Source organism: Equus quagga, chromosome 6 (genome assembly GCF_021613505.1).
Source record: "Equus quagga isolate Etosha38 chromosome 6, UCLA_HA_Equagga_1.0, whole genome shotgun sequence".
Lineage (NCBI taxonomy): Eukaryota > Metazoa > Chordata > Mammalia > Perissodactyla > Equidae > Equus > Equus quagga.
In genome coordinates this window covers 69,655,927-69,667,938 of record NC_060272.1, presented here as the reverse complement: position 1 = coordinate 69,667,938, position 12,012 = coordinate 69,655,927, and the positions used below count along the sequence as shown (strand labels likewise).

At 41.2% G+C, this 12,012-nt stretch overlaps 1 protein-coding gene across 7 annotated transcripts in view; it reads right to left on the bottom strand.

Moving 5' to 3' along the window:
• STARD13 (StAR related lipid transfer domain containing 13) overlaps positions 1-12,012 on the bottom strand; it is a 488,843-nt gene that overhangs the window by 163,199 nt on the left and 313,632 nt on the right. For 2 of the 7 annotated variants that reach the window (XM_046664322.1, XM_046664324.1), the window contains exon 1: positions 617-889. The exons of the other annotated variants lie outside the window; for them this stretch is intronic. In XM_046664322.1, coding sequence (XP_046520278.1) covers positions 617-785 — 169 coding nt within the window. In that variant the 5' untranslated portion in view covers positions 786-889. Of the gene's footprint in view, positions 1-616; positions 890-12,012 lie in introns of those variants that run through there. 7 annotated transcript variants of the gene reach the window in all.

Sequence of the window (12,012 nt, the reverse complement as noted above, 5' to 3'; positions counted from 1 at the left end):
GCCTTAGGAAGCTGGTGCTTCAGTACACAGGTCACAGGATTTGTTTCAAGCTTAGCAGACACGTTTATCCTTTACCACAAAAATAGTATCAACAAATCAGGGGCAAATACTGACATAAACATACAAATAGGCAGAGAATGGGATTCTGGTTGTCAGCCCACGGCCTTAAGAATAGAATTGTAACTTTCCCCTGTCACTAAGAGTGTTCTAAAGAATCTGGGCAGGGTGGAAGTTAGTCTCCCCACCACCTCCAAGTTAAATAAACAGTGGCCAAGTTTTAAATGTGACAGAGTGTGAGGAACCTCCAGAAAAGCTTCTAAAATACACAGAGTAAACCTGTCTCATTTATTCTGTAGACACACATAAGTTTTTAAAATTTATGATTCACCGTCCTACCATGACGTTTTCTCTGCACTTTATCTTGAGTAATGTGGCAGCTAAGTGCTGTCACTGTTTGCTTAAAACTGCAGCCTAAAGTTATTTCTAAAAGTTACGTGCGGCGTGGCACAGAAACCCGTATATTGCAAAGTGAAAACCATTTTAAAAACCGGGTTAGCATGAAACAGAGCCAACAGAAATCAGAATTAGCAACAGCCTTCCACTACCGGCAACTCACCTTGTTGAATTTTAGTCACTAGCTGATGGCGTGCTAGAATCCGGCTCATCCTGTAAGGAGAGCGTCTGGCAGTCTGATCGAATCGCAAGTACATCTCCTGGCCCTCAGGTGTCAGGGGATTTAGATAGTAGCAGCCTGAAGCTGGGGTCCTGGGTCCCTGACTGAACATCTCGGTAGATTTTCTTTTGCCACCTCAGTCTGCCCTGTGGCTGTTTCTGTCTGTCTCCACTCTCAGTCAAAGAGCAAGGCACCGAGCCCAGCAGAGCGCAACAGACCAGGCGATTTTTAAAAAGAAAAAGGAGTGCCAAAAGCCACAACTCAGAATTCCAACCCCCGGGTCCTCACGTGACCCCAGGGAGCCAATCAGAGGCAGAAAGAATGGGACTGTGCACGGCCAACCCCAAGCCCAACCCCAAGAGAGGCAGTTCCAGCAGCTACTATACGCCCCACAATGCCCAAAGCAAATGCAAGTATTTGACGTGCTTCTGAGCTGACTAAGCACCGAGAAGCAACGCTCACTAAATGAGTTAAAAGAAAAAGAGAGAGAGAGAAGAGAAAAGACAGTAGAAGGAAAATAAGCCCTAGGCACAGGAAATCTTTTAAGTTGTAAAAGTTCGAGAAGGCACATTCCCTTTCTCCAAGGCAGCTGCAGCCAGGTAAAAGATGGATGTGATAAAGTCTTAACTGAAAAACTACTTCAAATAAGCACAAACAGCCTGAGTATAAATCCCCACCCTTCGTTACAAAGAAACGAACGCAATAAAGCTTTTCTAGTGAAAAATACACTTCAAGTGGTTTAACACCCAAGTAAATAAACTCCAGGCTCCTGACCCTCGCAATGGGAAGCTGAGAACTCTTACAGATAAGACTGGGAGACGCAGCCAATGGGCACAGGCATATTCGTTAAGCATCTATTCCTCTTTAATTTTTCTGCTCCAATTTTTAATCACCAAGAAGCAAAATACTTATGAAGTACCTATAACATTTAAGACACTGCCAAGAATCATCGTAAAGATGCAGATTCATGCAGAAGGCACTGTCACCAGGCTGCTAAGGATCAACAGAGAATTTATGCCAAAGCTTATAACACGCGCCTTATTTGAAAGGTGCCTCAAAAAAGAGACAAACACAATGTTGGGGAGCAGAATTACTTTTGACTGGGGAGATGCTACAAGGCCACATGGAGAAGGAGCCATTCGGGTGGGCTTGAAAAAATGGGTGGGATTCTGACAGGCAGCGGCTGGGGAGGGCTCCGCAGGAGAGTCGATGCCCACACGTGTGGAGATCGACAACCAGTGTGTGTTTAAGGAAACTGCGGGTCATTCAATTTGGCCATATCCGAGTATACATATGGGAGTAATTAGAATTTTTCCCCCTATTTTTTCTCTTTAATAGTGTTTGATGTGAAGAGAAAAAAGTCCATAGAAAACATGTTATCCAATTCTGAGCCTGGGGTTGAATGAATAAAGTTCTTTGAAAAAGAAACATAGGGCCAATTTGTTCTTACATTTGGCTGACTCAAACGGAAACATAGTCTGGCCTGGGGATTTATAGTCCTAATAATGAAAAACTCTCAATTAACAGTTTAACAGGACTTAAATTCGAACCTCAATTCTTATTACTGTGTCAGCCCTCTCACCTCGCCCTGTGGGAATTTTTGCTGGCCGGATTCTGAGAAGCAGCCTCTTTCCTGTAACTATCTCACTATGGAGAGGAATAAGTTAATAAGGTCCCTGGGGCTTACACTAGAACATACTGTCTCTCATGGCAATTGTGCGACTCTTCCTATAACTATGCAAGAGTAGGCAAGTGTTAGGTTTCAATCAGCATCAATGCAGAAAACTAAAGGAAGATCTCACCAGATCATATTGTTCCCTTTCCATTCTTATTTAGGACTTGATCAGAGGTTTCTGTTCCAGGTCATCATTTGTGAAAGGTCAAAGGGATCTAATATGTAGCAACAGAAGCACGGGCATTAATGGTAGACAGGTTTAGCCCTAGATTGCAATATTAGATGCCTGTGAGGTCCATTTGCCAAGTTCTGACCCAGCACTGGTTGCCATCTGATGGAGATGCTAATGTCAGCCGCTATGTGTTTTTGGCTTGATGGTCCCACTCAGGGGACGTCCCTGCCATAAACCATGTGTTCCAGCCAGATACCTGGCAGCTATCACTTTTTCTTTGGGAGAAAATAGAAGAAGAATGGAGAGAAAGAAGAGCAGTGTGTGGAATTTGGGGACTTTGGGTATGTCCTGGGAAGCCAAGGAAAAGGCAGGAAATGATGGGCAGTTGTTTCATAGCTGTGAATGACACTTAAAGAAAGCTTGGCAATTCCCAGTGCCAACTTTGTACTTCATTACTGACCTGGCAGCATTTTAAAAATAATGCAATGATTCTTCCTGAGAAGCACTCCAGTGTATCATGGCCAGGTTACCATTTAAAAAAAAACCCACAGTGCCTTCTTTTTGTATAATAACGAACACACGTTGAAAGGCCTGAGGTGTTTTATTCTGAAAACATCAAGATCATAAATACGTATTCTTGGATATACGTAAACAGATGTAACAACACACAACATAGTATTTCATAGGAGATTGGCAATGAAGAACTAGAATTGAACTTAATCAAGAAAAAAAAAGTAATTTTTATTCCTTGATTAAAAGAAAGACAACTTACAATAAAGTCTAATTTTTCTAAAAGTGATTCTGAGTGTTAATAAGGGGATCCCTGAAGGATTATATATCAACATCTCTGTCTTCCCTGTGTCATGTACAAGTTTTATCTTATGGTTCAAGTAGTATCTACAAATCCATGCAACTGCTCACCATGTTTTTGCCATTTTGTACGTCCAAAATACCATATTTAAAACAGATAGGTAACATTATTTTCCTATTAGTGTCATTAATGCCTTGTTTTATGCTAATTATTGCTATGAAACCTGGACCCTTTTAATGAATCTGTTTTCGTCATTTGTTCCCAGAGTTAGAAGAATTGCCCCTGGTCGGGCTGTTCTGTTCTGTTCGTTGTAAATGCCAAAGCAAGAAACTACTGGAAATCTCCCCGGGGCTGATGATGTCTTGCAAGCATCTCATTGAGAGTGTTCTTCCCGACACTGATGAGCAAGAGACGGCCGAAGGAATCAGAGCCGGAGAGAGCGCTGAAATCCCAAGTGTATCTTCCAAGACTGATGCTGGATTTCCTTTAAAAATGAGGAGAACGGATGGCACGAGTTTTTAGTTTTCACTTACTTTCCTCTTTCCTAATTTGGTCATCAAAAGCAACCTTCACTCAGACTATTTCAGAGATGGGATAAACAGACGAATACTGGGAACCCAGAAGAGCAATAAAGCGGGGAAGAGGTGGCGGAGAGGAGCTAACAGCATTGAGTACCTACTATGTGCCAGGCCTTATGCTATTTGCAGTTCATGTCTTTAATTAATCTCCAGCAACCCTCTGTGGTATCCTATTTTATGGAAAAGGAAACTGAGACTCCTGGAGGTGAAGCAAAGTCCCCGGTCATATGGCAATCAGGTGCAGAGCCACTGTCTATCTCCAAGCTGAAGATATTTTAACTCTTTCCACTACCACACATGAAGGACAGGGAAGGAAAAATTATGGCACTGAAAGGGTGCTGGGGAAATTGGGTAGGGGAGAAAATTTGGAAAGAATATACTGAAAATCATCTTATCCTATTTAACCGCATATGACACTGGAATGTCTAAATGGAAATATAGGTATGAGATAGCTAAAATCTTGTGGTGGTTGAGATCTGGGTGACTAGAGAGCGCAAGATGCACAGCCCAGAGCCTTCAATTACCTGGTGAGAACCAGCACCCTCTTAGGTTGAGATCTGGAGACCCACCCATCTGCATCCCCATCCTAAAGTGAAGCAGCAGCCTGACTGCCTCTTTGTGTAACAGCACCTCTTTTGGAGGGTAGGCTGTGTGTCCTCCGCTGTCTGCTCACCCTCAAGGTTGACTCTGCATGCTGTCCTGCCTTTTCCGTGGCATTTCTTACCAAGGCAAACACTCCAAATACAGTCAAAACTCTGAAATCTGATCTCTAAACAAAGCTTTTGGTATTTAAAATTTTCAAGTCTTTTGACAGATGATCCCAGATTAGTGCTCAATGGAATCTTGTGTACACAGGGCAGAAAGCTAGAAGCACTTTTACAGAAGCCAGGAATGGCTCAATGTGCTTTCATCTGTCTGCTGCTCCTTCTACTCCTTCACGTACATTCCAGCCTCCTCGGCAGCCTGTTTAGAGGGAGCGAAGGCAGTTCTGCCAAGTAGGAAAATGTTTGAGATACAAGCGGTAGGCGGAAAAAAGCAGAACTGATTTGGAGGGCTCCTTCTGAAGTTGCTTGAATCCAAAGGTTACGGGATAATGTCAAAGCCTTCCTGTGGGCTCTGAAGCTCCTTTGAGGATTTCCACCAATTGATTTGTGATATACGTACCCAACTCTGTGCCAATAAGCCTTCCCAATATGCATGCACCACGTACCCAATGATCAATGCAGGCAAGCCAGGGATGCTAACATTCGCAGCCACGACCAAGACCCTCCACGAAAGGTTTCAGAGTGTATCCTCTGCTGATTCAGTTTCCCTACCTTTAGACCATGTCTCCCATTTGGAGTCCAGATCCTGCTGTGGGTGATAAGAGATCCAGATTCACTTGTGGGTGGCAACAGATTTCCTTTATTTTGTCTCTCAGCCCTCCCTACTGTCTTTGGTTAACTTCACCCCTTTGGGCCTCTGAGAGCATGTGCTCTGCCCTCATGCCCTCCCCTGGGGACCCACCCATCAGCTCCAGTTCATACGGCCAGCGATCTGGCCTGGCCTGACTTGTCCTGGGCTCGTTGCCTACACGCAGCCATTTCAGCCAAACCAAAATTCTTTGAGTTTTTTAAGTTGTTTCAAAGATCTGGAACTGTGTGATTTCCTACTCTTCCACCCTCTCAAAGCCTATTGCCTTCAGAAACATTTTTATAACTAATGCAAAAACCTTTAGGATTAGCAGTCACGTTAATACCTGTAAATAGTCGTTATGTGGCACATTAATTAGATTAATTTGTTACATGCGAATATGGAATCCATTTGCTCATTGCAACTACCATGGGCATAATGTTTTTACATCTTGGATTTGGAAGGGATATTAAACATTTCTTAATCCAGCTACTCAAGTACTATACAAGTCGCTGTCAGATCAATTAATTAATACTCTACCCACGTATAAGAAGTGTATTATCTCATCAAGGACCACAAGCTGTTCAAGAAAGTTTTCCTTATAACTTCCATCCACTGGCTCTAATTCTGCCATTTGGAATTAGGAGAAATCTATTCCTTCTTCCATATGCCTGTCCTTTGGATGTTTGTAGAAGGCCAATGTGTCCCTTATAAGAATCTTCTTTTGGAAGCTTAACATTCCTTGTCATCAAACCACACAACTTCTAACTATTCCGCAAGCTGACTGCTGTCTTGTGGCTCTTCTCCAGTCTGTCAGTATCACTTTAGAAACGTGGTTCCTACCCTAAACTTAGAGCTCTAGATATGGCCAAGCAAGGTAGTATATGCCACGACGTGTGCATACCTCCTGCATTCAGGACATTGCACTGCTGCTGATTCATTCTGAGATTTGGGAGGTTTTCTTTCTATAATCTATATTTACTCAATCGTTAATTCAACATTGACTGAATGCCTGCCCAGCACTGCAGTAAATATGGAAGATATAAAGGTGAATAGGATGTGGGCCCTTCCCTCAAGGGACGGTCCACCAGGGAAGATAAAGAAAATCACCATTCCACAATGTTAAGTGTTGTGTGGGAGGCTATCTGTATTGCCTCAAACTGTTTTATAATCAGTCTAAGTCCTTGAGCCCTGCTGTGTTTATGTCACTTCATAAAATCTGATGCTAAATGAGTGCTCTCTATCCTGTGCTCAACAAATGACCTTTCAAATTTAAGAACAGATCTTTCAACTTATTGGAATTATTGAGATATTTTCAATTCCTGATTTTCTTTTCCACCTACTTAATTCTGATTTGTTCTCTTAGGTAGCCAACAAAAATACCTTTATTATAAAAGTATAAAATAAATAGTTAAGTTTTGGAAAAGGTAAAGTAAGGGTAGCAAAATAATAAAGCCAAGGCCGAAATCAGTTCACAGAAATACAAGCCACGCAACCCTGTGCATTTGCGGGAGGTGGGTGAAAATACGGCGTACGATACCTATGTGACAAAGTAAAAGGGAAACAAGATCAGTTCCAAAATTCAACGTATCCATCAGATAAACAAAATGGTAATTCAAGATAAACACAGATCACCAGGTATTGAGAGCCCCCCCGGGAAAATTTTCCTAGATCTCCATAAAGAATCACCATCCTCAGTGATATCGGATTTGGTAAAAAACCTTAGTTCATGGTTTCTTATCTGTACCCTTCAATGCCAATAATAGTATAGTAACAAAGTACTATTTAGGAAAAGTAATTTCTATGAAGGCCCCCAAAGAATATGGTTTAAGCATGCTATTCTCAGTGAACTGTATCACCTCTCCACTTAAAATACTTCAAAAGTTTTCTACTGCACCTAGAACGAAATCCAAACTCCTTACTTGGCCCATGCGGTCCTGCAGGATCTGTATCTTGCCTGCCAGTCCCAGCTCCTCACTAGCCTCCTCCACGTTGCCACCTCAGAGTCTTCTGTCTACACATGCTACTCCTTAGCCTGGAATGCTCTTCATGGAACCCTTCCCGTCGCTGGTTCTTTCTCAGTTTTCAAGCATCACCTTACCTGATACATCCTCAAGCAGGCCAACCCTGCTCACTTAACTCAAGCGGAAGCAGTACCCCATTTGTTGTCTCTATAGCACCTGTCTAAATTTGTAATTACATACATATTTTCTCAATGACCTATGCTTGCTTTTTTTTTTTTTCCCATTAGACTGTCATGTCTGGTCCGTGTCTATTTCATTCACATTTTATGCTCAGCACCTACCACAAGGCCTGGCACATAGTAGGAAATCAATAGCTATTGGTTGGATAAATGAGTAAATAATGGAATAAATGATGATCTGAATTTTTCAAGGATAAAATTTATATGTCTAGAGGAATTGATGTATACCTTTTAGACAATCATCATAAATACTGTTGTCGCTACAACCTGAATTGGAAAAAAGATTGGGTAGCAGATAATTCAAGGTTTTATTCTCCAGAAAGAGCCTTAAGTGCACATATTTCACTCTGTTGGTTAGTGGCAAAAGTATATGCTTTTAACATCAAACAGAGGACAGTTTAAGGTTTCCTGTGAAAATTAGGAGCCTGGAGGGATGAGCAACCCTACTCCAAAGACAGAGGCTGAAAGGCATAAAAAAAATTAGCTATCTTTTTTAGCCTCAAATTTGATAAGCATGTCTGCTGTGCCTTCAATTAAAAAGTTGAAGAGCACTGGGTGAGCTGTTCTTCACCGACCCATACTGCATCTAGGCTATTAACCACCTCTGTGTCTTCATGTGCATCAATGTCTTTTAATAATTCTTTCAATAATTTTATTGGAAATTTTAATTAATTTACTGTCTGGTATTTTCTACAACCTTTACTTTTTGTTCTAATTGAAAATAAAGGTAATTGCTCATTTTGGGTGTTTTCTTTTTTTTTTTTTAAAGGATCATTTAAATTACTAGAAGGGATCCTTCAGTCTCTAAGGTGGAATTTGTCTGCACTTAGAGACTTATCCTCAGTTTTATCTGGTTAGATTCTATACCCTCCTTCCCCATCTTGAACAACAGTGAATATATTTTCTTACTATTGACTCAAATTATAATTTGAATATAAAAGGGAAGCTTGCTCATTAAAGAAATCCTGTGATTGGAGCTGGCCCCATGGTCTAGTGGTTAAGTTTGGTGTGCTCTGCTTTGGAGGCCTGAGTTTGGTTCCCCGGCACAGACCCACACTACTTGTCAGCGGCCATGCTGTGGCGGTGACCCACATACAAAACAGAGGAAAATTGGTATGGATGTTCGCTCAGGGTGAATCTCCCTCAAGCAAAAAGAGGAAGATTGGCAACAGATGTTAGCTCAGGGAGAATCTTCCTCAGCAAAAAGAAAAAAAAAATCCTATGATGAATCTTTTAGAAACTCCTTTACTGATTCTCCATATTATCTGTTTTGTAAATGTTTGAGATTGTCCAGGGAAAGGCATATCATTATTAAGATTGTATGCAGACCTGTTGCTCTGGATCCAGTCTCCAATTTTATGTATTATTATATATTATATTTATTGTACATATTTACCTTTTGCTATCATGTAGCAGTTGGGCATTGAATAAAGTTTGGAAATAACCATGGCCCACAGACTATGGAGGAATAGTGTGGGATTAATAATGCAATTGCATTTCTTATATATTGAAACCATATATACTTTTTTGGATAAATTCAGCTCAGTGTACTAAGAATAGGATAGACTAGTTTCCCTCCTTATTCCTAATATAAGACCATAAATCTATACTTTAAAGAATGGACAGTGGTGCAAGGAGGAGTAACAGCATCAGAACACATCCCATACAGAGAGAAGCACTAAGAATTTGAGATGATAGCAAAATACCTCTCTAGAGCCCTGGACATCAGGCTGAATGGTATTTTGAGGTGACTGTGAAGACAAATTTCAGGGCTGGTGGCTGGGCAAAAAAGGGGAGGTTCCTCTTTTAGGTTGGGAGGAATGATTTAATCAAAGGTGCTTCTGGTGTAATTAAAATATGAGTTTTGCTGCCATCTTGTTTGTCATAAATAAAGACAAAGCCACTAATTAACTCATGTTACAGCTTCTTTCTTTCACACTCAAATATTTCTAATGTGTGCTTCATGCCAGGCACAGTGCGAGGCACTAATGGGGCAAAGATGAATATGACACTGTCCTTCTCGACAGTATGATTTATAATGGCAAAAGTTGGGGAGAGTTACAATTACGGAACTGCATTACAGGTGCTACGACAGAGGTGTGCAGAGGGCGCCTGTGGGAGCAGAGTAGGGACAGCCAAATCAGAACATGAGTAGACTCGTTCTGCACTGCAGAAAAAGTAGTGCTGTGCCTGGAGAGATGCAGCCCTGGGTGAGAAGGTGGGGAAGACAATATCAGGAAAAACAATGCCCATGAAAAGAAAAAAATAGATAAAATCTTTCCTATGCTACACTCTCTTCTTCAATTAATAAGAACGATTAGTGTTCAAATTGCCACGTGGTAGAGACTTCTAGGATCCTAACTCAACTTGGAAAACCACACCTTTCCCCCAGTGCTCCTCTTGACTCATCCCCGCTTTTTTCCGCCAAAGCTCTAAATTGGGGCGATACCTCTCAGCTGCAGCTATTTTCTGGAGGTACTCCTTTAGGAGAATGGCTATGATGAATATGGTAACAAAGCAAGAGGGCAGGCTGAATTCAGGAGTTTCAGGCTTGGGTGGAAGGAAGGGTGGTCTTCCAGGAAGGATTCTCAGCGACAGCATATATGCGACTTCCTGAATCTACCCAGCAAATGGTGCTGTGGAATTGTGACACAAACTAGCTTTTGTTAAACCATCTTTTAAAATTGGTACAATTCTACCTTTAAAGACAAAGCAAGTTTCCAAACCTACACCCATAGTAGCTTCCCTTGAAGATTCCATATCCTGGTGCTCCTTTGAATTAAGGGAAGAAAAGAGTATTTGCGCCTGTTTTGTACAGTGTTTCTGGGAAGTTCTTTTATGTTAGAGAATATATGTGTGTGTATGGATACATAGAGACTGTCCTGAAATTTATCATGCTATTATTTCTTCAGAGCTTGATGTTTATCAAAGCACGTAGTGGCCTCTGGCCAACCTCTGAGAGCATCATCATAATCACGCTGTGTCTTATTACATGGACCTGTTTAAACAGACCAAGTACAACATAGATAGCTGGGAGGGGTTGCCTTCTCCTTCTGATGCTCCACCAAGGTGACTCAACACTCATCAATCACAGGAAAATAATTACTAAGTACCAAAAATGTGCTTGCTGCACAGAAGGATAGAACATGCCAAAAGTTACCCTCGCTCTTTGATGAACTAAAATATCCTCTTTCATCCCTTGATTTTGGGGGTCTCAGGAACTGGCTTTGGCCTTGGCTTGTTTCTCAATACAGATTACCTTAGAAAATCCAGTCCCAGAGCATTCTGGTAATCAATCAATGTATTGTGCAAATCAAAAATGTAGGGCACAAAACGATGTGTGTGATAATCTACACTCGTACACTGTGATTATAATTTTGTAAAAATAAAAAAAATAGCAAAACAAGATTAGAAACAAACATACCAAAAAGATAATTATGACCATTTTTAGGATAGTGGAATTATGGGTCGTGTTTTTTTAAATTTCCATTTTCCAAATATTCTGCCGTATGACTAATTATATTGCTTATATGATGAGGGGATCAAGCTGGACCAGTGCTTCACATCAGGAGGCATGGAGACCCCTGAAGGAAGAGCAGGAGCCTCTGCTTCAGCTGATTTCCAACTGCCCCTGTGTCTCGCAGACGGAAGACAGAGACGAGAAAAATCCACACAAAAACCACAGATACGGTCTAATATGGCTTGAGCTCCCTTAGTGCCTGACATAATATTAGGCAAAACCCCAGTGTTCAAAATAAGAGAAAGAAAAAAAGAGAAAACAAAAAAGTCTATTGATTCCTTTTCCAAAATGCGTCTAACCTCCATTCCTTCTTGTGCTATTGCCTCCACCACATAGGGACCAGCCCTGCTGCCTAGATGATTCCGACAGTCCAGCTTGTCTCTCTGTGTCTACTCGTGCCTCCCCCTCGTCTATCCTGAACACCACAGAACATTTAGCTTCTCAGGATAGCACTTCCATCATGTTACTCTCCTGTTGAAAAACACCAGATATCGTCCCAGCTCTACCACTTACTGATTAAGTTATTTAGTCTCTTATGGTCTCCCTTTCCTTATCTACATGGTTTATATGTATATACATATATATGTGTCTCACGCATATATAAGCAGACCACGTATACATGACTATCATCTTCCTTCCCACTCTTTGTGTCAACTGAATCAGAAGCTAAACCAAGAAAAAACAGACTAGTGGGACAAGGATTTTGTATCATTTCTTGAATGTTGCCTTTGGGGAAAGATTCACTGCAAGTGCTAAGAACTGTCAACTGCACAGACTCATTCTCTAGATATAGGAAACTGTCTTTTCAGCCATTCCTGGTTTTAAAAGCTGGGGTAGATAACATATAATATACTTACAACTACTTTCTAAGAGCTGATATTTCCTTCAGTTTTAGACAGAGACATCAGCATATTAAAGTTCTCACCTCCAAACAATGGGCAAAATCCATTTAAATAACACCGCAGTGACACTAGGAAGCATTTGGACA